At 37.1% G+C, this 25,213-nt stretch overlaps 4 protein-coding genes across 5 annotated transcripts; 3 read left to right on the forward strand and 1 right to left on the reverse strand.

Annotated features, from left to right (window-relative positions):
* Window positions 1-133: 133 nt before the first annotated feature.
* LOC18047534 lies at window positions 134-15,036 on the forward strand. Of its 2 annotated transcripts, XM_006444751.2 has the most exons (16): window positions 134-633; window positions 903-3,590; window positions 3,982-4,417; window positions 5,185-5,413; window positions 6,303-6,467; window positions 6,761-7,033; window positions 7,158-7,403; window positions 8,008-8,397; window positions 8,501-9,934; window positions 10,108-10,164; window positions 10,725-11,153; window positions 12,418-12,641; window positions 12,969-13,102; window positions 13,542-13,805; window positions 13,893-14,071; window positions 14,194-15,036. In XM_006444751.2, exons 1-16 carry the CDS (start codon window positions 240-242, stop codon window positions 14,296-14,298), a joined length of 7,647 nt encoding a protein of 2,548 aa, XP_006444814.1. In that variant the 5' UTR covers window positions 134-239; the 3' UTR covers window positions 14,299-15,036. The 2 variants fall into 2 exon arrangements, with proteins under 2 accessions (XP_006444814.1, XP_024043620.1); XM_024187852.1 differs by lacking the exons at window positions 12,418-12,641; window positions 12,969-13,102; window positions 13,542-13,805; window positions 13,893-14,071; window positions 14,194-15,036 and adding an exon at window positions 11,241-11,340.
* A 1,494-nt stretch (window positions 15,037-16,530) lies between these two features.
* LOC18047535 lies at window positions 16,531-19,679 on the forward strand. The gene is made up of 3 exons (XM_006444753.2): window positions 16,531-16,800; window positions 17,649-18,615; window positions 18,901-19,679. Exons 2-3 carry the CDS (start codon window positions 17,669-17,671, stop codon window positions 19,379-19,381), a joined length of 1,428 nt encoding a protein of 475 aa, XP_006444816.1. The 5' UTR covers window positions 16,531-16,800; window positions 17,649-17,668; the 3' UTR covers window positions 19,382-19,679.
* Window positions 19,680-20,099: 420 nt separating this feature from the next.
* On the forward strand, window positions 20,100-21,962 carry LOC18047536. Its single transcript, XM_006444756.2, has 3 exons — window positions 20,100-20,301; window positions 21,018-21,100; window positions 21,664-21,962. The coding sequence occupies exons 1-3, from the start codon at window positions 20,223-20,225 to the stop codon at window positions 21,697-21,699; spliced, it is 198 nt and encodes a 65-aa protein (XP_006444819.2). The 5' UTR covers window positions 20,100-20,222; the 3' UTR covers window positions 21,700-21,962.
* Window positions 21,963-22,431: 469 nt separating this feature from the next.
* LOC18047537 (uncharacterized protein At4g00950) lies at window positions 22,432-24,623 on the reverse strand. Its single transcript, XM_006444757.2, has 2 exons — window positions 23,738-24,623; window positions 22,432-22,942 (listed from the first exon to the last, which is right to left on the reverse strand). The coding sequence occupies exons 1-2, from the start codon at window positions 24,467-24,469 to the stop codon at window positions 22,859-22,861; spliced, it is 816 nt and encodes a 271-aa protein (XP_006444820.1). The 5' UTR covers window positions 24,470-24,623; the 3' UTR covers window positions 22,432-22,858.
* Between the last annotated feature and the right edge of the window lie 590 nt (window positions 24,624-25,213).

Consider the following 25,213-nt stretch of genomic DNA (forward strand, 5'->3'; position numbering starts at 1 on the left):
GAGTCGAGTATTAATTTTTTGTTGATATTTTATTGAGACTATTTTTATATTTTCTCTAATTTTTTAGTATGTACGTGTAAAATTATAAATTTTAATAGATGGAGGTGAATTTTGGGTATTACGAGGGAAACGGTTATATCCCACGCAATTCCCTCCACCAGCAACAACGAGAGCTGCTGCTCCACTTCAAATTTCGCTCCCTCACACTCTGATGAGAGTTCGTAAATAAAGTAAACAAAATGCCAGAAGCAGAATCAGGCTGTAGTTTACAAAACGCAAACCCTTGCGTGGATCCAACAGAACACCTTCCACTTGCTTTCCTCAGATCCGAATTCATCCCGACCGCCCCGACCCGATCCACATCCACCATCGACTGGCTACCGGATTTCGCCGGTTACTCATGGGTGGCGTACGGAGCATCATCTCTCCTGGTGATTTCTCATTTCCCTTCTCCTCTCTCTCAAGAAGAAGCCCTAATTGGTCCCATTTTCCGCCAAGTTTTCGCGCTCTCTGACAATTCGTTGCCGGTAACCTCCATTTCTTGGTCTCCCGAGACTCCTTCAATCGGCGAGCTGGCTGCTGCCTCGGAGAATTGTATCTTCGTCTTTGCTCATGACTCAGCGAGCTCCAAAGGTGTCTGAAGTATTTTGAATCTGATCTTTTTGTTTTATGCATTTCATCATTCTTTTTCTTTAGTGGCATTGATTTTTGCTCTTTATGTTGGCATTTAGAGGTTATAGTTCTTCTATAAGCTTTTGTACACTATGTACCCTAGAATTGGATGCATGAATGCTGAGAGAATGACTGAAATTTCTTTTAAATCAAATTCACTATGTATTTATGATTTTTTCTTTTCTTTCTTTAATGTTAAATTTAATTATTTTTTTCACTTGTAATTTCAGGTTCTTTTTGTTGGAGCCAGAATGCAATTCTTGTACAAGGTACGAAGGTGGAGGCAATTGAGTGGACAGGATCTGGTGATGGGATCGTTGCTGGTGGAATGGAGACTGTTCTGTGGAAAAAGAAGAACACATTGTGGGAAATAGCTTGGAAGTTTAAAGAGAATTATCCTCAGAATCTTGTTTCTGCAACCTGGTCAATTGAGGGACCTTCAGCAACTGCAGCTTCCATGAGTCAACTGGACCTTTTAGGACCTAAGGAGGCGGGAAAATGTGTGTTTATTTGTTGTAGTGATGGAAAGTCTGAATACATAAAACTCGAGCTGTGTCATCCTCAGCCTGTTTCAATGGTACAATGGAGACCATCAACCAGAAGGCATTCACCGGGAGACACAAAACGATCACAGAGGCATGTGCTGCTTACTTGCTGCTTAGACGGAACTGTTAGATTATGGTGTGAGATGGACAGTGGGAAGACAAGAAAAGTTGCCAAGGACACTAATGATCATAAAACCATAAGACGATCTTTTTGTGTTGGTGCTATAATTGAGATAAATCAGGCGTTGAATGGAGCACTGGGCATGGACATAGTTATAACATGGGCAAAAGAAATAAGATGTATGTTTGAAACAGGTGAAGGAGCTAACCATTTCATTTCTACAGGGGTGTATGAACATGGGGGAACTGGAAAATGTGAGTGGTTAGTTGGGTATGGTCCTGGAAGTTTGGTTACCTTGTGGGCCATCCATTGTCTTGACGACATTTCCCCTTTGAGGTTTCCCCGTGTCACATTATGGAAGAAACAAAATTTGGAACTTGAACACCCTCATAATTCTGGTTTTTCAGGTTTTCAGGGGCAATCACTTCTTAATAAAGTTGTTATTTCAAGAGATTGTGTGTCTGGCCTTCCAACTATTTGCTCTTTGGTTCATTTGTCACATTGTAATTCCTTGGTCTGGTCTTTACTACATGCTCAAAGATCAGGAGATGTAGAGGACGTATCTTCTGATAAATCCAGCACAGGACAAATCTTGTCATGTTCTGCCAGTAGGATTTTAAGCATAGAAGGTCATACTGGAAAAATCTTACAAGTTGCAGTACATCCTTGTGTCTCTGAATTTGAATTGGCTGTTTCACTGGATTCTAATGGTTTGCTGTTATTCTGGTCACTTTCCACCATTTCAAACTGCATCTCTGACCTTCCAACATTAATGCCCTCATGGAAGCTTTGTGGAAAGCTCAGAACTCGAAAGTCATGTTCCAATTATACAAGCCTGAGGTGGGCACCTTCACTTCTGGATGAAGACATGGTTCTTCTCATGGGTCATGTCGGAGGAATTGATTGTTTTATAGTAAAAATTTCTCAAACTGAAGTGGATGATATAGTGTGTCACTATGTTTGCACTATACCTTTTACTGGTCATGGTCATTATGAGGATGGTCCCGCTAATATCTTCTCTGTACCTTTGCCATCTTGTAATGATAAAACTGTTATGTATAATAAATTTATGCTTTTGGGGGTATGGTTGAAAGGGCTTGAGTCTTTATCATGGGAAATCACCTTTCACTCTTTTGATTTATCTGAAAGCTGCTGCGGATGTATTGATGATAACAATACTGTTAAATGCAGCATGTGCAAGTTTGAAACTACTTTTTGTGGAAAAAAATATTTCATTGGTGTCAATCCTTGTTCATCACAATTTCCTGAGCCTCACACCCGCAATTGGGTTACAAGTTTTGCAGTGGTTTGTCCAAATAATTTGGTGCCTATGCAACAAAAGTTGGTTTATGACAATGATCCGTGCAGTAAAATTCCTCCATATACTATGGCTACAGGCTACTCTGATGGCAGTTTGAGATTGTGGAGAAGTGAACTTGGTGGGTCATCAACCTCTTGTATGCCTTGGGAGCTCGTGGGAATGTTAGTTGCTCATCAAGGTCCTGTTTCTGCTATCTCTTTGACTGATGGTGGGAGGAAGATTGCTACTGTTTCTGCTGCAAGTCATTCAAATGCTGTCAGCAATGTTCGCATATGGGAGTCTGTCTGTGTTACAGAATTAGGGAGCTTTGTGTTGGAAGATACATTATCTTTTGATACAAATATTGTAGCTGTAAATTGGTTAACTTTAGAAAATGGTCAGTCTTTACTTGGTGTTTGCTTGCAGAATGAGCTGAAAGTATATGCTCAGAGGCATTATGGGGGTCAAATTTTGTTGGACACTAAAAATTCTTTGAAGATGCAAAATTGGTTTTGCCTTGCGTTTTCTCCTACTTTTGCTGCTCATGACTTCACCTGGGGTCGCAGGGCCATTGCCATTGTTGTTCATCAGAGCTACCTTAGTATCTATAGTCAGTTTTTGTTTCTTATAGATAAAAAACATCAGGCCAAATGCAATTCGAATGTTTTCATAGACAATTTTTGTTGCCACAAGAGTGGAATCAATGAAAACATTGTTTCTACGATATTCACAGTTTGCGACAGTGAATCCTCAGCTGGAGATCAAAGGGGAGATTATGAGTCTGCTCCTTCTGTAAATATTGATATGAAAAATGATCACCTTGTAGCAAGTGATCAACTGAAATGTGGTGGAGCCATTCTTGGTTCCTGGAGCATGCTGGAAATAGCTGAGAAGTTAAGAGGATCTTTGCCTGTTTATCATCCAAAGGCGCTGTTTTTGAATATATATTCAGGTATATTAGCTAGCAGCATGCTCCTTTCAGCAAAATGTTCATTCTCATAATCAAATTTTAGTACTTTCGCAGAGTTACCGCAATGCTAGTTATCTTTTTTCATCTTAAGTGTTCAGAGGACATTTAACCAATGTACATGATTGCAGTTTTATTCATCATTGCAAGGGTGTTGTTAGTTATGCATATATATATAAGAAAAGATATCTCCTTTTAGCTGGAACGTTTTCTCTTTTTCTTCTTTTGGAAGGACAAGGAGCAGAAAATGTTTTACAAGGAAGAGAAATGTTTTACTTTCACTATAGGAAGCTGCACGTTACCATATTTTTACTTAGTTGCTTGATTTAAGCCGATGATATATCACTTAAAAAAAGTTCATTTTTATTATGTTCAGGCAACTGGAAGCGTGCATATGTGTCTGTGAGGCATCTTGTTGAAAATCTTCCCTCTAATTATCCATCTGAGAAGAGATATTGCTATACAAAGTCTAGCCATATTGTTCCACAAATCCTTCTGTCAACGTACTTTGAAGGGCTTCTCTCAAAAGGTTCAACTGATAATGGATTTCAATGGAGTGGGCTTAATACATTTTCAACGTCTTTGCAGTTTCGCCAATTTGCTTACAATATGGACTTAGATGCTTCCAATTCCAGTTCATCAACAAAATCGGAGTTAAGTGGCTTTGTTGAGTTACTTCAGAATGTCTATGAGCTAGCAGGTGTAACTGACGCAGAAAAGATGGAAATTCTTGCAGTTGTAGATCTATTGAACGAATTTGATAATAAGCACTCTGCTTCAGTCTATGAAAATCTTGATGAACCTGGGCAAAGGTGTTTCCGAAATTTGATTTATTGGTTTTTTTTTTTTTGTTGCCTTAGTTTCTATTACAGTATTACAAGGTGTTCTTACCTAATGATTTTAGATTTTATTGAAGGGCATTTCTACAAGCTGTTTATATAGTTGTGGGTCTGTGTTGCCATTTTTTTAATGTTTTTTCCCTTGTGGAAAAATAGTTGATAAAAATGTGCCGCAGGTGGGTGGACCAAGTATTAGAATTTTTGCAGAAGAGTCAATTATTCAAGGCACCCCTGCACCTGCTAGATAACAACAATGTGTTAAAAAAAAATCAATATTTAACTGTGATTCTCAGTCCTCAAACACCGCTGTTTATTTATTGAAGATCGGATCTTCTCTTCTTTTTGGGATTAGCTTTTAAGCATAATAGCTGGCATCCATGGATCTGAACTTTTCTAAAAGTGGGGGTTTTTCTTGTCTCATTTAGCTGATGTTTTTAATCTGCATCATGCAACTATGTTATCAAATTATAGCATTAAGAGATAAAATAGCAAATTCAAAATTGTAGTCCTGCAAACAGTTATCATAAGAGATATAAATGAGAATAGTTAATTAACACATCTTTCTGTGGTGTAAATTGATTTCATCTTATGATTTCATCCAATAATATTCTTCATTCTTATCTGTGTGCCTGTACGGTATATGTCATTTGCTGTTTGTTTCTTTCTTGCTTATTTCTTTTATAAAGCTGTATATTATTTGCTGTACAATAAATGTGGTTTTGTTAATTGTTTCTTTGAAGGTTTTGGGTGGAATTAAGATTTCAGCTACTATGTTTCTTTCGAAGGTTTGGTAAATTGGTATCTGCAGAAGAGTTGGCTGTTGACTCCAGGCTTATAGCATGGGCTTTCCATTCTGAGTGTCAAGAAACTTTGTTTGGTTCTATTTTACCTAATGAACCAACTTGGCCAGAAATGCGGGCTTTGGGTGTTGGATTTTGGTATACCGATGTAACACAATTGCGCACAAGGGTAACATATGGAGCTGTTACTATCTTTATGAACTGCATTTAAATTTTAATTATAACATCCATTTCTTGTTTGATCTCCTTCCTGGATAACTTGGTGCACTAATTGGTGTCAATTGTATTTGATTTTCTTGACCGTCCAAATGCCATGCCACCTTAACAGTAAAATTCATTTGTTATCTGAAAACTCTGAATTGTTTTCATATTCCATCTCTGGTATATAATGTGGATTTTGTGCAAAATTTTCCTTAAAATTTAAAAGTTTTATTTTATACATATGTAACTTGAGGGATAGGGTAAGCCTTGAACATGAGTAGTTCAGGGGCTGGCCTTTAGCTCCATATATTATCCAAACAGTTTGGCTGGAGATCCCCAATAAGTTATCAAGGTTGTCAGTGAGAGTGACTCAATTTGAATTTTCCACGCTCAAGCAGGTTTACAATTAGAATGCTTTCTTTTCAGTAAGCTTTCTGTTTCTAGTATTTGCATTAGGATTTTGTACATCAGCATGAAAGTTGAGGTCGGATGAGAATTCTTTATGATCTTGTAGTCCATTCATCTGCAGTTTATGTATGGGGCCTTTTTGATTGCCTGTCTTCTGTGTGCATTTTAGAATGATCCTTGTGAAGAGCCAGTGCTGCGAGTGAGACAAATTGCGTTTACGTGACCAATGGGCTCCATAGTTTTTCGTTGCACATGTCATAACACAATTTTTTTTTTTTTTTTGGTTTGATTATGGTGCATGCTATCTGTATCTAGGGTGCTTTACTTGGCAACATATGATAGTTGTACTTCTTTGTTTGTCCTGTCCCAAATCCCTACTCAAAACAAATCGAAGAAAGAAGTTTATTTTGCAATTTCAGTACTTCCTGATGTTGTTTTTTGAAAAATAGATGGAGAAACTGGCAAGATTGCAATACCTGAAGAAGAAAGATCCCAAGGATTGTGCACTTTTATATATAGCACTGAATAGAATTCAAGTTTTGGCTGGCCTTTTCAAAATCAGCAAGGATGAGAAGGACAAACCGCTTGTGGGATTTCTTTCTCGCAATTTTCAGGTGTTGTGTGAAGTTAAATGCGATTAAGTTTTTGATTTTGCTGTTAGCAACTGTTAGAAACAGTACAGTAGCAGAAAATTCAACAAAGATCTATTCAGGACAATTGTTCTTTTACCGGTTCTTTTTTCCTGGTTTTATTTTCTTGTACTGTTTTCAAGTTACTAGCCTTCATACATATTAATATATTATCTACCTTGCATTTGATGATTTTAACATGCCGAGCAAAAGTCAGTGTTGGATTTATTTTTTCAGGGTCAAGTTCATCCATTATTTGCATTAATTACTGTTTACAGGAGGAGAAAAATAAGGCAGCGGCACTGAAAAATGCATATGTCTTACTGGGGAGACATCAATTAGAGCTAGCTATTGCTTTCTTTCTGCTTGGAGGTGATGCTGCTTCTGCAGTCACTGTGTGCGCAAGAAACCTTGGGGATGTACAGCTCGCACTAGTAATCTGTCGGCTTGTGGAGAAGCATGGTGGACCATTGGAGCGTAATCTTGTGACAAAGTTTATACTTCCATCTTCAATTGAGAGGGGAGACTACTGGCTCACTAGCCTTCTGGAGGTTCCTGAAATTATATCTTCTTCTGTTTCTGAGTTTCCTCTCTTTTTTTCAAGTTTTTCTGGATTGTAGCTGCATGCAGCTTCTGGAGTCTCAGAATTTATAATTAGCTCTCTTGTTTTTGCAGTGGGAATTAGGAAACTATTCTCAGTCTTTTCTCACCATGCTGGGTTTCCAATCAACTGCTGTAATCAACAATTTTGCTCTTTCTTCCAATAGTGTTGCTTTTATGGATCCCAGTATTGGCTTGTATTGCCTCATGCTAGCAAACAAAAATAGCATGAGGAATGCAATAGGGGAGAAAAATGCTGCAATCCTTGGTCGGTGGGCAGCTTTGATGAGAGCTACTGCCTTGAACAGATGTGGCCTTCCTGTAAGTGGAGTTTATCAGTTAATGTTTTTGTTGCTTTGGTAATGTGCTACTTGGTGGTCTCATAATATTTTATTCGGGTCTGTCTTTTCTTTTTTTCTTTTTTTTTTCAACTATTTTTTAAACAACTATCGTATGTCAAATCTGTCCTCAACTTCCATTTTTTTGGTTGACTATGTTATTTAGCAGAAACTTCATGATACTTCCTACTCTTTGCTTGACTTGTCTTCTTTCATTAAAAAAGTTGTCCTTCCTTGCACTTACTATATTTAGCATGTGCTGATCTCCTACATTTATCATATGGTATTTGAATGATTTATATCTGAGACTTGCCACTGCTGTTAAGTTTATTGCCTGGGGTTGTGAGCGTCGACTTTTTCATAAGGATAAATACACACACAAGTAATAGAAGCTGTACCTCATAAATAGTTTCCAGCCTTACTCAAATTTGGACCCCTATATTTATTCTCATTTAATTTCCTTGTAGCCATACATGGTTGAATTTTCTTATTAATGGTTGCTTAGGTTAGGCACTGTGCGCACATGTCTGACATTAAGCTTTTGACAAGTAGCTGTGACTGATAAACTTCCATTGTTTATTGTAAAGCTTGAAGCTTTGGATTGCCTTTCATCTTCTCCCAGCACTATTGGGGGTACAGATCAGGAAAGTGTATTGAATATTGGACATTCTCATATTCTACCTGAGATTCTGAAGCCTTCTGCTGCTACTGGTTCTTCTAACTGGCTATTACGTGATGTTGCTTTGCATCTGGAGTCCTGCGCTAAGTTGGATTTATCTCTCCAGTATTTCTCAAAATTAATTAGGGACCATCCTAGTTGGCCTGATTTAGGATTTGGTAGAGCGAGTAAATGCTTTATGGATTTTGAGATTCATCAATATGAGAAATTAGTGCAAAATTTTCAACAGAAGTTATATACTGCACTTGCATTTTTTGAGCAGAGATTTTCAATGGATTCTTCCTCTCTAATTGCAAAGGTAAGTTTTTAAACCACGATGCTACTGCTTTACCTTATCCAATTGATGACACATCGGTTTCTAAGAGGAATTGATATGTTTTCTTTTTTCTTGCATTCTACAGATTTTAAGCTTGTTATGCAACAATGGATTATTGTTCATTGGATATGATTTATTACATGGATATATTTGTCAAGGAAAGTCACAAGAAAAGAGTAGTGATACAGTTGATGGCCTCTCCTTGTATTTTTGTCAGCATAAGCCCCTTTTGAAGGCTGCTGAAGATATCTCCATTTTTCTTTCACGGTTTATTGCTGCCACTAGCATTACTTGCTCCCATTTGAAATCCACTAATAGTGAAAATGTTAGGCATCATGAAGTTAGATCTAGGTGGTCAAATGCTCAGGGGTATTATTTTCAATCTATCATATTCTCGCTGTGGAGTTTAAGAGCTGCTATGAGGACTTTTTCTGGCTCCTTCCCTGAAGAGCTCATAACTCCTCTTTTTCTTCTTGATTTATATGAATATTATGTGCATTTTGCCTCTGCTTGGCTTCAGAGAGATTCAAAAGGTCTTCTTCAGGTGCTTCAACCTGTCTTGATCACATATACCAATGGACATACTCCGTATGAAGTTGATATGAATAATCTGAAGACATTTTTTCACCAAAGTGCGGAGTTGTTAACCCGCAATACATCAATTGACAATATGGTTGGGGACCTTCAGGTTTCTAAATTTGTTGATGATGAAAGAAGTACAGATCTTATGAATTCAATTCCAGAAGATGAAAGATGGCAAATCATGGGGGCTTGCTTGTGGCAACACATGTCCAGGTTTATGAAACATAAGCTCAATTCGATGTCCGTTAAACTTGATGAGAATCATTCTTCTAGACTTTTGGGGGGCCACATCTCTTCCTGGACTTCTAGTTTGACAAATCCTGAATCTGCTAGTATCGGCTTAAAGGAACAAATGAGGTTGCTCACTTTGTTTTTGGCTCAATTACTGAAGTCCGCATTGTTGCATATATCTTCTCATCATGTGAAACAACTTGCATTTTTCCTACGGTATAAGGTAGAAAATGGATTTGATATCCCTACTAGGAGATGGTTACAAGAAGCTACTCCATCTCAATCTGGAACCCTCTATCAACATTTAAATCAGATTGTTGTGAGTATGAACATTATAAATAACAAAGATGAAGCAGCCATATCTGAATTATTATGGGATGTTTGTTCTGATCCCAGTATAATACACGAAGGTTTCACGCAAGAAAAATTAAATTGGCGATCTTATATCAATTGTAAACTGTCTAAAGGATGGAGTCACATAAATGAAGGTGTCAAGTTGAAGCATGAAATCAAAAAGACCTGTAAAAATGAAGATAAGTTAGGCAGTACTTTGGCCAGTGGTGAAGTTGGATCAGCTAGTAAAGATCTTTTCCGGAATAGTCGTACTTCTCCTAGGTCCTGGCACAAAGATGCAAACATGGCAAATGAGGTTATACCATTTCAAGCGCCCAAGGAAATATGCAAGAGAAATGGGGAACTCTTTGAGGTAAGTATTTTGACTTCTTCTCATTGCATTTTTGGTCCATAGGAGGTATGATCACATTAATGGGAGGCTCTGGCCTCAAATTGAATGACGAGAGTATTTCATTCCTGAAAATAACATCTCCAAAGCCTTCCATCATATTTGATATGGTAATTAGACATTCTTATTCTGAGCAGGCACTGTGTGTCAACTCCATTGACCAAAGGCAAGGTGCAATCGCTAGCAACCGAAAGGTTAGTCTCTGCATACAGTTTTTTTTTTTTCCTTTCCTACTGGAGAATTGGGATGCTCTTATTCCTCTTTCCATTTTACTTGCATTCTGTATAGACTCAGCTGACAGCCAAGATCGTCTCTGTTATAGTCACATTTTCTAATTATTGACTGTCTTTTAATTCTAATGCATGCGTGTGTTTACACGTACAGAAAAAATGAGAATGATGTAAATAAATTATAACTGCATCCATACTGCTATTTTGCTGCCTTTTTTCTGGCATGCTCGCCAAGAAATGTGCATTTGTTTGCATTTCTGTCACTTGCTTTTCAGAGCAACTTTTTAATGCAACACGATAGGTGCCTTTTTGGTTAGCCTCTCTTGCTAATTAGTTGCATTTCATGGTATTTTTCTCCCTTCTCTTATTGCTTAACATCCCTTCTGTAGATGCTGTCAAACATACAACCATACTCAATTCAGTAGAATTTTTTTGTTCTTTCTATTTGCTTTTATTTTATTTTAGTCTATATATATTCACATTGCTCTCTGGTTTATGTCAATGTCAAATTCGCTGTCGTTCAGGGAATTGTTTTCTTTAACCTGGAAGATGAGATACCTCTCCACGATCAATTAAAGTATATCTGGGCAGATGCTGATTGGCCACAGAATGGTTGGGCTGGTTCAGAATCAACTCCAGTTCCAACTTTTGTTTCTCCTGGTGTTGGTCTTGGGAGCAATAAAGGGGCACACCTTGGATTGGGTGGTGCAACCATTGGTGTCGGATCTTTAGCAAGACCAGGGAGAGACTTGACTGGTGGGTTAGCATTTGGGATTCCTGGTTATGCTGGTATTGGAGCATCTGCCTTAGGTTGGGAAACTCAAGATGATTTTGAGGATTATGTGGATCCACCAGCTACAGTAGAAAATATAAGTACAAGGGCTTTCTCAAGTCACCCTTTAAGGCCTTTTTTCTTGGTTGGTTCTAGCAATACACACATTTACTTGTGGGAGGTAGGAAATTTGACTGAAAATAATTTTATTTTGTGAATTACCTCTTATATTTGTTCTTTTTTAATTTTAATTTTTTTTCCGTTTTAGTCTGTCTTCACATCACTCGGATAGCTTCACTTCTGGATTGCAAATTATGCTGCGTTTACTTTTTGGATTGGAGTGTGAATCCTGAGGAGTGGGAATTATTGGATTAGGAGTGTGGAGTGGGAGTGGGAGTGGGAGTAGGGTGTTTACTTAGACTAAATGAAAGTATGGATTGTCAATCAGAATCCTAATTATTTGTTTACTTTGTCTTGGATTGAGAGTAAATTATTTTAAATTACAATTTTATCCTTATGTACAGAATTATAATTTGTAATTAAAAAATTAATAAAAAATATATTTGGAAAATAAAATAAATATTTTATTATATTTATAAATTAATAATAATTACTAATATTCTTAATTATGTAAATCATAATTTTTTATTAATTTTAATTTAAATTATATGAATAAAAATTATTAATAATAGCAACACAAATGAAATATTATTATTGATAATATAGTACAAAATTAATATTTTTTTAGAATAAAATATTTATTATTATTAATTAAATAAATAATTAATATTTATTAAAATTAATGTTTAATATTATTAATTTAAATATAATATTTATTTATTTTTATTTTATTAAATTTAATAAAATAAATATGATATAATTATTATTTTTAATAAATATGATATTATTTATTTTTTAAATATTATTTATTTATTTTATTAAATATTATTTATTTATTTATTTTTATAAGGATAAAATGGGAAGAGGGGGGAGTGGATTCCCACTCCCACCTCCCCCCATGGGAGTGGGAATCCCACTCCCCACTCCAAAATTGGGTGGGACCCACGGATTCCCACTCCCACTCCCTCCTTTTTTAAGCTAAGTAAACACTGGAGTGGGAGGAATCCACACTCCACACTCCCACTCCAGAAAGTAAACACTGCCTTAAAGTTTAAAAGATATATATTTTAATAGATTTTACCACTTTTAGTGTCGGTACCTATTGTTTCTTTCTAACTACTGAACGGTTCTCTATCCCTTTACTTCGCTATTCTTTCCTTCTTTGTGGCATATATAAACATGCTTCTGAGAAAGCTCCAGAAGTGTCTTTAACTACAGAATGAAGTTTGTAGTATTTGTTCAGATGTGTGGGCTATCAGTTGTATTGCTGTTGTACACTAATTTTTTTAAGGACATATGACTTACCTGAAATTTATCAAGTGCAGTTTGGTAAGGATAAAGCTACTGCAACTTATGGTGTGCTGCCTGCTGCAAATGTTCCTCCCCCATATGCTCTTGCATCTATATCTGCATTGCAATTTGACCACTATGGACACCGATTTGCTAGTGCGGCACTAGATGGAACTGTATGCACATGGCAGCTGGAGGTGGGAGGAAGGAGCAATGTCCGTCCAATGGAATCTTGTCTCTGCTTTAGTAGCCACGCAATGTATGTTTTCTTGTTATCCCATACCTTTGGAGGAAATTCCAGCTGTTGCCTTATTTTTCATTAGCAAGATTTTGGAATAATTGATATGGCTTTAGTTTGTGAATGGGTATAATTTCTTGCCATTTTCGGTGATAGACATGGTATGTGTGATCTATACTTTCTTTGAGTGCACTGGTATGGTTATCTTCCCCATTTTCCCTAAGATGCCACATATTCCTAAGAATCACTTACAATTAGATTAGGAATTTTTAATTGTTAACAAGTTGAAATGGTGTTTCTTTGTGCTGCTAAATAGTTTTTATTAATCAGCTGCAATTTTGGTTGCAGGGATGTCAGTTATATTACTTCAAGTGGGTCAGTCATTGCTGCAGCCGGGCACAGCTCTAATGGGATCAATGTAGTTGTATGGGACACATTGGCTCCACCAACAAGTTCCCGAGCTTCCATCACCTGTCATGAAGGTTTATATGATCTCTTTCTACCCTTAAAACTTTTAAACTTCGCTTTGAGTAAATGCAGATGCTTGTTTTGATTAATGTCGAGTTTTTGTGCATAATTTGCAAAATAAGACAAAAGCTACAATTCATCTCTTGATTGGAGACACAGGTAGCTGTCCTGAGTTTGGTTTGTGTAATCTTTGTGTAATTTTACAATCTGCTTTCTTGACATAAGAGGAATTTTGTTGGTTCTGACATAATAGTGACTGTCTAGAAATAGTACTTTGCTGTACACTACATTATCTGTAGCATCAGTGGTGAGGTGTCTTGCATTAAGCGTTATGCAGATTGGTACATTTATTGTAATCTGTTGAGAACCTAGATTGATTGATTTAAAAATTGGTTCTTTACATTTGCAATCTCTCCGTCGGTTATTATAATAAGCTTTACCTATTCATGTAAGGTGGTGCACGCTCCATTTCTGTGTTTGATAATGACCTCGGAAGTGGATCTGTTTCTCCCCTTATTGTCACTGGTGGTAAAGGTGGCGATGTTGGAATACATGATTTCCGGTACATAGCAACTGGGAAAACTAAGAAGCACAAGCACTCAGATAGGGGTGGATCAAGTATCAATACGTGTGCGCACGCTGATGCGCAAACAGGGTCTGGGAGTAAACCAGGAGATCAGAATGGGATGCTTTGGTATATACCAAAGGCACACTTAGGTACAGGCAATTTCTTTCAGTGACAATTATAACTTCATATCAGTGACTAATTTAATCTAATATCTCTATCAAATGATCTGGCTGAAGGGAGTGTCACCAGAATATCCACCGTCCCGAATACCAGTTTGTTCCTAACAGGGAGCAAAGATGGAGATGTAAAACTTTGGGATGCAAAAGCAGCGCAGTTAGTTTATCACTGGTCAAAATTGCATGAAAGGCACACCTTTTTGCAACCGAGCTCTCGGGGTTTTGGCGGAGTTGTACGGGTAACGATTGTTCTTACTTTATTGCTAGCCTTCTATTTTGGAAGATATATCTTGGTTTTGTTGGAAGAAAGTACCTTTAATTGTGTTTGCACTGAAGCAAATATTATATTTAAATGTGACAGGCTGGTGTAACAGATATACAAGTTGTTTCACGCGGTTTCTTATCATGTGGTGGAGACGGCTCTGTGAAGCTGATTCAACTCGAGGATTATCAGCATAGGTTGTGAAGAGGTTAAGTTTTATTTGAAGAGCATCGGAGGTCTTGCAGAACCTGTGAAATGCGAACAAATTATATTATGTGGAATTGGTAGATGCTGCAGATCAAGCCCTGTGTCTATATTTCACAAATTACAGTGCATTATCTGTCATGATCAACTGTAGATACAGATTGCTTTCCAGGCCATCGTTTTCATGAGCACAAAATGATTTGATAGCAGCCTTGGGAAGATCCAGATTTTTGGTGTTTATTCTCGAGGGATGGAGAATGAACTGCGAGTTGAGTTCTTCAATATGCTAAATTCGGCATTCCTCAGCTTTATGCCCCCCGCTGGGAACAAAACCATAATAAAAGAAAACTTCAGCAGCGCAATACATGATGTGAAATTCTATAAAATGGAGAAACAGTTGGGTAGCCGTGGTAGGTACATTGCGGCCCGTTCTCTTTGGCAAGCAGGCATCAAGTTTTGTATAATATTTTGATTGAAATTTTGTGCCTCAGTTAGGGATGGCAATGGGTTCTACAACTGAAATAAAGGGTCCGAGCTTTAAAGAAGTCCGAACCTCTGAATTTCGGATCAGAGAACGCCATCTTTCAGTGTATGAACAGCGACAGTTTGTTCTGCAAGTTTTTCATTTATAACAATCTAGTAAATGTAAATGTGTATACAGACGTATATGTAATCACTTGGAAAGAAGTACCATACAAATTCTTCCCGTGTTAGCGAATCAAGTGACCTGACTTAGGTTTGAACTGCTGTATTTTTTAAGATACAGTTGTAAAAAAAAAATTATAATTATGAAATATAAATTTTAAATAATAATTTTGATAAAATTATTAAAGATGTAATAAATTTTTTATTATATAAATAAAAAATTATATCAGTATCGTTTTTAAATTATAATAATTAGTATTTATTAAATATTTTAATATTGTAATTTTTAAATTATAATTGTCCAGTTTTAATTTTAAACGCACACCCTTATTATGAATTAGACGGAGTTGAAATAACAAAATGATTTTGACTTCGGCGAATTAGCGGGTTTGGTTCTCAGTGGTGTTCTGAAAAAAATGTTTGTTAGAGATTTAAGAGGATGAATCTGGTTTGCCTCGGCGAATTAGCAATAACTATCGTTTCAAACCAAACAACCTTTTATGAATTATGCCGTCCTAGGCCCAGGGCAGAGGTTAACCAATCTTTGCACCAATCATTTATATCCTGGGAGTGGGCGGTGCCCAACCGCCAACTGCAATTTTTAAAAAATATCATTACAACAAACAAATATTTGTATGATGTGTTAATATTTGTTTTGAAAAATTACAATGACGCAGTGGTTATATTAAACAAAATGAAGCTATCTGGGAGTCGGCACTTGGCGGAAGTGTAAGATCTTACGATAACCACGTGTCACGTCGCATGACCTCCTTGTGTCATTCATTCACTTCGCTTCACCGCAAATCTCAAACTAACAAGTCAAAAAGCAAAGCGTAATATTATTATCGGCATCAAATTCTACAAAACTTTAATCTGTTTCTCAAGCTACTGACACGCGGACTCCATTCCGTTGTAAGCCTGATTTTCTCAAAGTTTCAACCCAAAAGGGCACACAAGATCTTGCGAGAAACCATGTGCACACACTGAATTATAGAAATGCCACTAGAAATTAATGATAACTTGAGGATTACTCGAAACTTCAATTTCCTGTTTAATTAAATTTCAAAAAAGAAAAAAAATCAAGTGTAATTGAAAATAAATCAATTGACTTCAAAACACATTTACTCTATGAGCAAGCAGCTCAAATGGTCTGAAGCTCTGAGAAAGATGCCGAGCTGGCTTCGTTTGTTTTATTTATATTTCTGTTCAACTTTGGAGTCTCTTCGTGGGTTCAATCATCAGCCGTCTTAAAAAAAAAAACCTACGGATTTTCATTCATATTTTAAATTTGCGATTATCTAATTTTCATAGGAAAAAACGAAATAAAATATGATGATATTGGAATTTGGTGGACTCGAGATTTTCTTATTACTTGACCCTCTCGTATTAAAAACTTAGGAGATACGGAGCCTTATCTTGTAAATAATAATCCGGACCCGCAATTACAATTAAAGGTCTACGGTCGAGATCTTTTCTCACAACCACTGCTTGAAATCTGGCGTCCGTGGACCCCACTAACAAACTCTTAAAAAGGACAGGTAGGTGATAAACGACGCCGTTATATGTTAACTCTTTCTGTAATTTGATAATTTCATGACATTTTCATTCAGCCAAAAAAAAAAGGGAAAAGACAGGAGAATGATGATAACAGAACAACAAAAGGATATGCATAGCAAAGGGGTATGCTGACAGCACCACCCTTACTTGTCTCGTGTTCTTAGATTCGTTTGTTAAGTCATTCGTATCTGGACTTAAATGGTTTCATTCCATTTTCGGTTTCAAATCCACTCAACCACGCCACTTGCGTCTTAATTCAATCTCTTTTTTTTTCCCCCTTCCCTCAACTCTTGTTCGATGGTTCGTTCTCTTGCTCTCGTTCAATTTTCTTATTGTGTTTGATGCATGTATCATCATCTGGTGGTTGGTTTTTACGCTGGCTTGTTGTGGTCGCGGTAGCTTTATTTATTTAATTATTTTTGGTTAACTGAATTAGTTATTGAGTCAGATACTGTGGGTGTGATTGCTATAAGATTTTCTAAATTACAAAAATTAAATTGGACAGATTTTACATAATACGCTTGCTATCTTCGGAAAAGAATTTTATTGTTAGTTGCAAGGCCTCTGTACTTGATTCCTGTGGTTTGGATTTGGATGTTTGGAATGATGATATTATGATGATATTGGTTGTGCTTTGCTGCTACTGTGATGAAATTAGATCCTGAATTATCTGTGTTATGCCTGTTTTGGTCATTTCTTCTGGGGAGGTGGTGTTCTGTTTCTTCAGGGGTGAAACAGAGGGCTGCTTGGTGTTTGGTTATGATAAATGATTTGATTTAACATATATCATAAGCCTCCAAAATACATTTGCATTACTGACGATTTTTATTTGGGCTTGGCAACAACATAAGTTCCTCAAAGAATTTGATGGTATTTTCAACGCAAAAGTCTTCGTTTTGGGATTTCGGGATGAATATTTTGTTTTAATTGCTTTGCTTTGCTCTTGATTTTCTTTTGTTGCTGTGGGGAAGCAGTGTTGTGGTAGTGTGAAATTATCACTGTCTTGTGTAACCCATAATATCTATTTTAGCTTACGTTTTAGTTTGGTCGTGTTTTATTGACTAGAAGGAGAAGCTTAACAGTTTGTGCTTCTTAATTGGGATGAATATCTTGAGGTCATCTAAAGAGTAAGAAATGCTTCTTGACAGATAAATGTCTCCAGAATGTAATGGCAGGAGCTGAAGCAAGGGCTGTGTGGCAGAGGGCAGCTAATCGTTGCTTTGTCCAAGAAGATGCCAAAAGAGCTCCCAAGTTAGCTTGCTGCCAATCATCGTCTTCATCGTCCAAACAGGTTGATGCAGGACCTGCTGGTGTAGCAGATGCACCAGATCACCCTGCTGCAGGATTCATGCCTCTAAACATGAATCATTTGTATTCTGAACTGCCTTCTGATACAAGATGGTGGCTTCAGCTGCAACCTAACTACGGCTGCCAAAAAGGTTTAACAAGTGAGCAAATAAGTGCTGTGGAGGCTGAGATGGAAGCCTTGAGAGCTGGCTTTGTCAATTCACCCTCTAAGTTCAGTGGGGACCCCTCATTAGATAGCACCGGTGGTACTCTTGTTGATGGCAGTATAAACAATGATGTTTCTCACGATGAGCTTTATAATAGAGTCTCCGCTGTTTGTAGGAATAAAGATCCTGAAGTTAGGAAACAAAATGTAGAGGCTGTAGATTGTAAGACAACCCAGGAATTTATTGAACTTATGGATATTAGGGAGAACTATGAATTTATTGAAATGGATTCTGTAGGATGCCCGAGTTCCAAAACATCCAAGGAACCCTGTTTTGATCCAGAATCTCCCTGGATTGGGGGTGGAAAGACTGAGCCGTGGTGGCGCACAACTGATAAAGATGATTTGGCCTCCTTGGTTGCCCAGAAGTCAGTCAGCTACATGGAAAACTGTGACCTTCCTCCACCTCAGAAGAAGCATACTAGGGCCCACCCTTATGCTCGTTCTCGGGCCTCTGATCTTGATGAAACGTCATCTTTGCATTTGAAATACCAAACTGATTACATTTCCAATCCAGTTGTTCATGCTCAGGGCTCTCCTGATTCTAGAAGAGCTTCAGTTGAAGAAGGGCAAATGCCATTTGGTTCTAGCGAATCATTCGGGTATATTTTAATGTCATATTTTCTGGTTGTTTATTGCATGAAATTGAATTGAAGATTAGTTTTTATTTCTCTATGAACATTCATAGGGGTGTCTCATGTGAATTTTTATATCCCTAGCAAATCAAAGTTTCCGGCGTAGTAATATTCAACGCTATGATTCTGCTAGTATGAGTAGGTAAATAACTTGCATATGTACTTCCGCGCATGCTTGTGCGCTTGCATCAATGTCCAACACAGCTATATACATTGGCTTAATCTTTGCTGAATTTTTTATCTTATTAACAGGTGTAGCACAGCACACAAGGGCATCTCAGAAACACAAGAAGTTTCTGAGGGTGACCCTTGCAAGGCTCAACTATTAGAAGCTCTCCGACATTCTCAAACACGAGCAAGGGAAGCTGAGACGGCAGCAAAGGAAGCCTATGCTGAGAAGGAGCATATCCTCAAGCTCTTCTTCAGACAAGCCTCGCAACTTTTTGCATATAGACAGTGGTTCCAAATGCTGCAGCTAGAAGCCCTTTACTTCCAGATCAAGAATAGTGACCAGCCAATCTCCACTCTCTTCCCAGTGGCCCTTCCATGGGTGCCTCCCAAAGGTAGGAAAACAGGAAAGAATTGGCAGAAAGCTGCAAAGGGCAAAAGAGGGAAGCAAGGCCGACCAAAACATGACATGTCAAAGTATGCTTTTGCTTTTGCGTGGGGCTTGGGTCTTGTTGGCGCTGGTTTGCTATTGGGATGGACTGTGGGATGGATGTTACCTTTCTAGCGACGTATGAGAGCATTAACTGAATCCGTGCTTCTTGTGATGAATGATTTTACTAAGGAAAGTGTTTGAATCAAAATTAGGTAGATATATGTATGTGGTTAATTAGATTTCTTGGTCTCTGTAAGTAGGTGAATCTTCTCTCCTTTTCGTTTTTGCTTTCTATGTAGTTTAATGATAAGGTTCGTGTGTGTGTATGTATATTAGTCGAACATGTCATCCGACTGCAATCTCGTTTTGTTACTCTAAAATCCCTATCTCAGTGATGATTGATGAAGTGATCTGCGTTTGAAAGCTGAAACCTCTTCCACCTCCTATTCGTATTTTTGATGGTTGATGTGTATTATCAACTTTAGTAGATTTATCAAAGCAAAATTTAAAACATGTTCCAACACTAAAATGTGAAATGTATTCGTTAAAAACGTGTTTCATCACTAAAAGGAGATTCGGTTGGATTTTATTTGTTTATTGGAAGTGATTTACACGATCTTAACGAATTAGATTATGTTAAATAATAATAAGAATAAGAAGAAGAAGAAGAAGAAGAAGATCCCCCTGAAATTAAGAAATTGTTTTTAAGGGAAAAATTTAAAAAAAAAAAATTGAGAGAGAGAGAGAGAGAGAGAGCAATTATATTCGGCAAACTGACAATTGCTTGACCCGACCCGAACATTATTATACCGGCCCGGGTAATTTACGCACTGCTAATTTTTTTTTTTTAAAAAAAAAAAAGACAAAAGAAAAGAAGAAGAAGAGCCAAAAGCAAAGCAAGATAAACACAGATCCGCATCCGCTGACCCACATTGCAAAGACCCAAAACAACTCTCTGGAAATATTAGAAAAGATGGCGGTGATGGAGAAGCTGAGAATGTTTGTCGCACAAGAGCCGGTCGTTGCAGCTTCTTGCCTTATGGGTGCTTTTGGTATCCAATCCCTGAATGCACTTCTCAATTTTTGTTCCATTAATTGTTATCTATCTGTTAATCGATTGATACGTTGGGCAAATATCAGTTAAATTGGGGCGAGGCGAATATGCTAGTTTTTCTTCTGGTTACGTTACGGTTATTATTTGTGGCCTTCTCAAGTAAAATTCCCATGTTATTATTCATAGGTTTTTGATTCCTGTTGTTTATTCAATCCTGTAAGATAGTCTTTTTAGGTTTCTACTTAATTTTTTTTTTTTTCACCGAGTATGCACTTCAATTTTTGATATCTTTTCATTTACCAGAAATGCTATCTTTAACTAGTATGATATAGTTAAGACGAATTATGTGGAAATGTTCTACGAAACTGTATTGTTCTTCTCGTTTGAGCCCTATATTCAAAAGTCTAGATGGAGATTACATTATTATTATGTATCTTTCACGGCTTTTTATGTTGATTATTAAGTAATTTCACTTATGTTTACACCTATCGATTTAAATTTTTATGAGCAGAAGATACGTTACGTGGTGAATGCGTTATTCTTTGTCTTTACAGAAAATAAACCATGAGTGCTTTCTGCAGCGCAATGAGTTGGTTTTTTTTTTTTTTTTCCTTTTGAGGAAACAATTATTCATCTTCCTGGTGAGTGATTTTGAGGAAACAATTATTCATCTTCCTGGTGAGTGACAATTAACTTTTTTTGTGAAAATCCCAGGCCTCTTCCTTCCAGCTGTTGTAAGGCCCATGCTAGACTCCTTTGAATCATCCAAACAAGTGCCTCAACCTGCGTTAAGCGATGTGAGTATTGAATTTTGATTTATGATTCACTTTCTGATTCACTGACAAAATTATGGTTGCTTGAGTAGTTTGCAATATAAATTTAAGCAAGTGCCTTTTCTGGCTTTAGTTTTTTCTTTTCAATTTTAATGCCATTTACTTTATGCTTTGTAATGTAACACCCTGATAACATAATTCCTAGACTTGCTTCTGTTGTTGAAATAGGTCTTCTTGAATTAGGTTTAATTTTCTCCTCTGGCTGTTATCACGTGAAATCCTAATATGAATTTCATTCTTATTTGACTTTTTAACTCATTTTTTTGGAAGGAAAAGAAAATTTCCTGAAATGTATATGGCTAAAATTGTCATGTCTGAATGACTAAATGAATTGGCTGCCTACCTAATTCCTTTTAGCAATCTGATGCAGTTAGATCAGAGAGTAACAGTAATATGAAATTTCGCTTATAACACTGAAGATGCAAATTCTGTTACTGTAAATGTGTTTCACAGGAATTTCTTCACCTTCATGTCATGTATCAGCTTACATTCTAGTAATTTTATTACTTTGTCTTGCATCATTGCAGGTGGTTGCAGGTGTGACTGGGAAAAAACAGCAGTGATTTGATTTACGAATTAACTTGAAGATCTTAGCACACTGTTCGGGTCTGCGATTTTTTGTTTCTATCGTATCAACAATGAAATAAGCCTGAGTTTTAACTGTGAAACAGGACAAATGAATTTGTTGCATATTGGACATCATCATATTTTGTGTAGAATTATGAATATTTCATGTTGTGTTGAATTTTAAATCAGCAAAGGTTCATTGGGACCCATGCATTTCAGGGAAAACCTGGGAAATTCACTGCTACTCTTTCTCTTACAATCTCATTTCCATCCCATTGGCTGATCTTGTCATTTTAGTTGAGTGAATTTATTAGATTTCTGAAAGTATTACACTAAAAAATAATTGTGTACGTAGTGTTTTATGAGACACTTGGTTTTCGCAATTTCGTCCTCTGTTCTGATTTATCTGTTACCCATGTAGACATCCATATGAGATTAATAGGTTATTACTGGTAGGACATTTGCTTGTGTCCAGAAAAAGAAAGCTGAGCCAATCTGGTCATTCAGCAAATTGGCTTCGATGATTGTACAAATAAGCAGGTAATATGTTTGGTCAGTCGTCGTTTTGGTTCCACTTTGATACAGAAATACAATTCCCCCACTCCCTGAGCTGTGTCCAAGTTCTTAGGTTCATTTGTTTTGGCAGTCCATATTTCATTTATGTCGTGTTAATGATTGTTGCTTATCCAGAACGAAAAATAACCAAACACGAAAAAGTGGAACTAAAGATCATGCATCCTTTTATTTGCATTTCTAGCAAACAATTGAGAATTAAGAGATTGCTACCGTGGGGTTGTAATATGTAATATTTTCTAGGCTTTGGGGAGAATCGAGCCATATGCTTCATATTCATTTCTTACAAATATGAGATATTCCCACCCAATGCTGCGGCTGTTGCTATTGAGATTTATTTACACGCCAGAGAGAGTTGCAATCCTAGGCCCATCACCAGAAAAAAAGCATCGCGGAATCCAGCTAGCTTAAGAAGTAGGCATTGATGGGCTATGCTAGATTACATTTGATACGTCATTTTCATCACCAGAGATTAATTATCACCCAAGCAAAACAAAATAAAGGAAATAAAGTAGTACACTACAGGTAATTCATTAATAAACTAGCAAATGTAAGTTCCCGGTACGCAAAGGAAGAAGTCAATCAACTGAGAAGGCCATCTTTCTTGGCTTTTCTACTTCTCCATGGAAGCACAACCACTTGCTTCAAGCCCCCATATATAGTCGCCTGCATTGTCAAAACAACAGAAACTTTTACTCCCAACACACAAAGTTTATAAGATTTGCCGCAAATTGGGGGATGACCATTACCGCATACATGCAAAAAATATCCAAAAGCAGGAGAGGAAAAGAATATTAAGATGGAATGATAAAGCAAATCAAAATGTTGAAAGACGATGAACGTACGGCAGGCAGGCCTAATTATGTTATGACTTAATTTAAAATTAAGTAGATTTGATCCATCTTGTATGATAACAAATTTTATAATCATTTTTGTTTCAAATTATAGACTTTATTTCTTACTTTCAACAAGGCTAAAAAGAACAGCACCACCTTAACTTGTCGCTAGTGACTAGTACTTAAAGCATCGGCTGGCTAACTGTGTCACCTAACCTAACCTGTCATGTGCCAGTGAAATCCATATCCACTGCCCATTTTGGTATAACTGGGGACCTCTGCAATAAAACTTGAATCCAAACTTCCGGCCAACAAATAAAACTATTTTTTGCAGTAGCAGTTGACGTCCATTTAAAATTTCTTTCTATTGCTATTACAAGAAGTCACTAGTTAAACAGTTGCACTGCATAAAAGAAGTCATGGGCCAGTGCAAATTACAATAGCAAGATTACTAATCAAAGTAATCCCATATTAAAAAAAAAAGATTTTAGAAATCAGTGAGGAAAGAAAATGATTAATTTTGGATGCTCAAAAACTTCAGAATAGGAAAATTTTACCACCAAATGAGTTTAAAAGAAAAAAAGTTAATAATAATAACAAAGATAATAAGCGAAAAAAACCTTACCCAGAAGCGAGGCCTAGCAGTGGCAACAGAGACATTAGTAAAGCTGCCAGATCTTCTGATCCTTGTGATCTTATCACTAGTGCAATTGCTTGAGCTTCCTTCCTCTGCTCTGCTGCATTCAGTTTCACAAAACCTATCCACAGAAGATGGAAAGACATAACTACCCCCACCAACCTCTCTTTTATTGCTCTTTAACCCATTCTCACGCCAAGAACCAAAAACCCCTTTCTCTTTCTTCACGATCTTACTATTACTAAGCACCACAACACCAAACTCATCACTATCTTTTTTATTTTTATGTTCAGGACTTAAAGTACTCCCACGAAAAGACCCATAACACTCACTACTCATTCTAAACGAAGGAGTCTGAAACCTAGACGACCGAGCCACATAAGGACCTTCAAGAACAGTGGTGGGTGAGGACAGTTTGGTAATATTATTAGCATTAGCATTAGCAGCATCCATGATCAAAAGCCTTGGAGGCAACTCTAAACACTTGTGAGAAAAATCAGTTTTCGACGTGTCTGGCAGAGTGATGACAGTGGTGCAAGGCTTGGGCTTGCCAGGCTCTTCTTCCCATCGAAATGGGACCGAAGCTGAAGTCCGAAGTGGTGGGGTTAGCATTCCAGGCCTCTCTGGTGACTGCATACTTGCTCTTGCTGTTATTGAAAAAAGTGGTAGCTTTAGCGTTGAGCTTTGCCCTTCATCCATCGCTTCAGAATCAGGCCACATGGTCTTCTTCTTCTTCTCTCTCTCTCTCTCTCTCTCTCACTCACTGCGAGTGTTTACGTGTTGTCTTGTGCTTTATTTAGACAATGGAGACAGTGAGGGAGACGAAGGAAAGTCCTCGGCCCTTTCGGTTTTGGTCGCTCATTGCTTGTCACTGTTTTAAGTAGAGGTGAACCGTTATTAAATGGTCGATCCTATCTGATTTTGGTGGGCTCTAAAATAGCACCGATAGAAACTCGCCACGTAAGCATAATGACTTTGGTTGTGTATTTTCTAATGATTAGGGAGATTAATTGCATCTTAACCGTCCAAAATACTAAAGGCCACAGTGCGTGTTGCGTGCAGTGCACGGCTTTGATTTTGAATGGGTACTAAGTTTCCAATCAGAAAGATGTGGGTACACTTGCATCACATTCTCATGATAATTTGATCTTTTTTAAAAAAAAAATTAACAGTAATGAAAAATACTAATAAAAAGAAATTAAAAGTGGGGTAAATTGACTTGTCGGTATCATGAACTAAACTGCCCTCCAATTTTAAATTGAAATAAAGAACAAAAATACAATATTGTGAAAGCAATAAAGCAGCAACATCGTGTCATCCCTTTTAATAGGTAAACGATGACAGGCTGATCTGGTGATGGCCTTCGCTTTGCTGAAGTGTTATTGGGTCAATCTTTGATTCAAATTAAATTAAAAAAAAAAGGTGGAAAAAGATTAGATCTTTCAAATGTTTCAACCGATGTAA

The sequence above is a fragment of the Citrus clementina genome, unplaced genomic scaffold (assembly GCF_000493195.1).
Source record: "Citrus clementina cultivar Clemenules unplaced genomic scaffold, Citrus_clementina_v1.0 scaffold_3, whole genome shotgun sequence".
Lineage (NCBI taxonomy): Eukaryota > Viridiplantae > Streptophyta > Magnoliopsida > Sapindales > Rutaceae > Citrus > Citrus x clementina.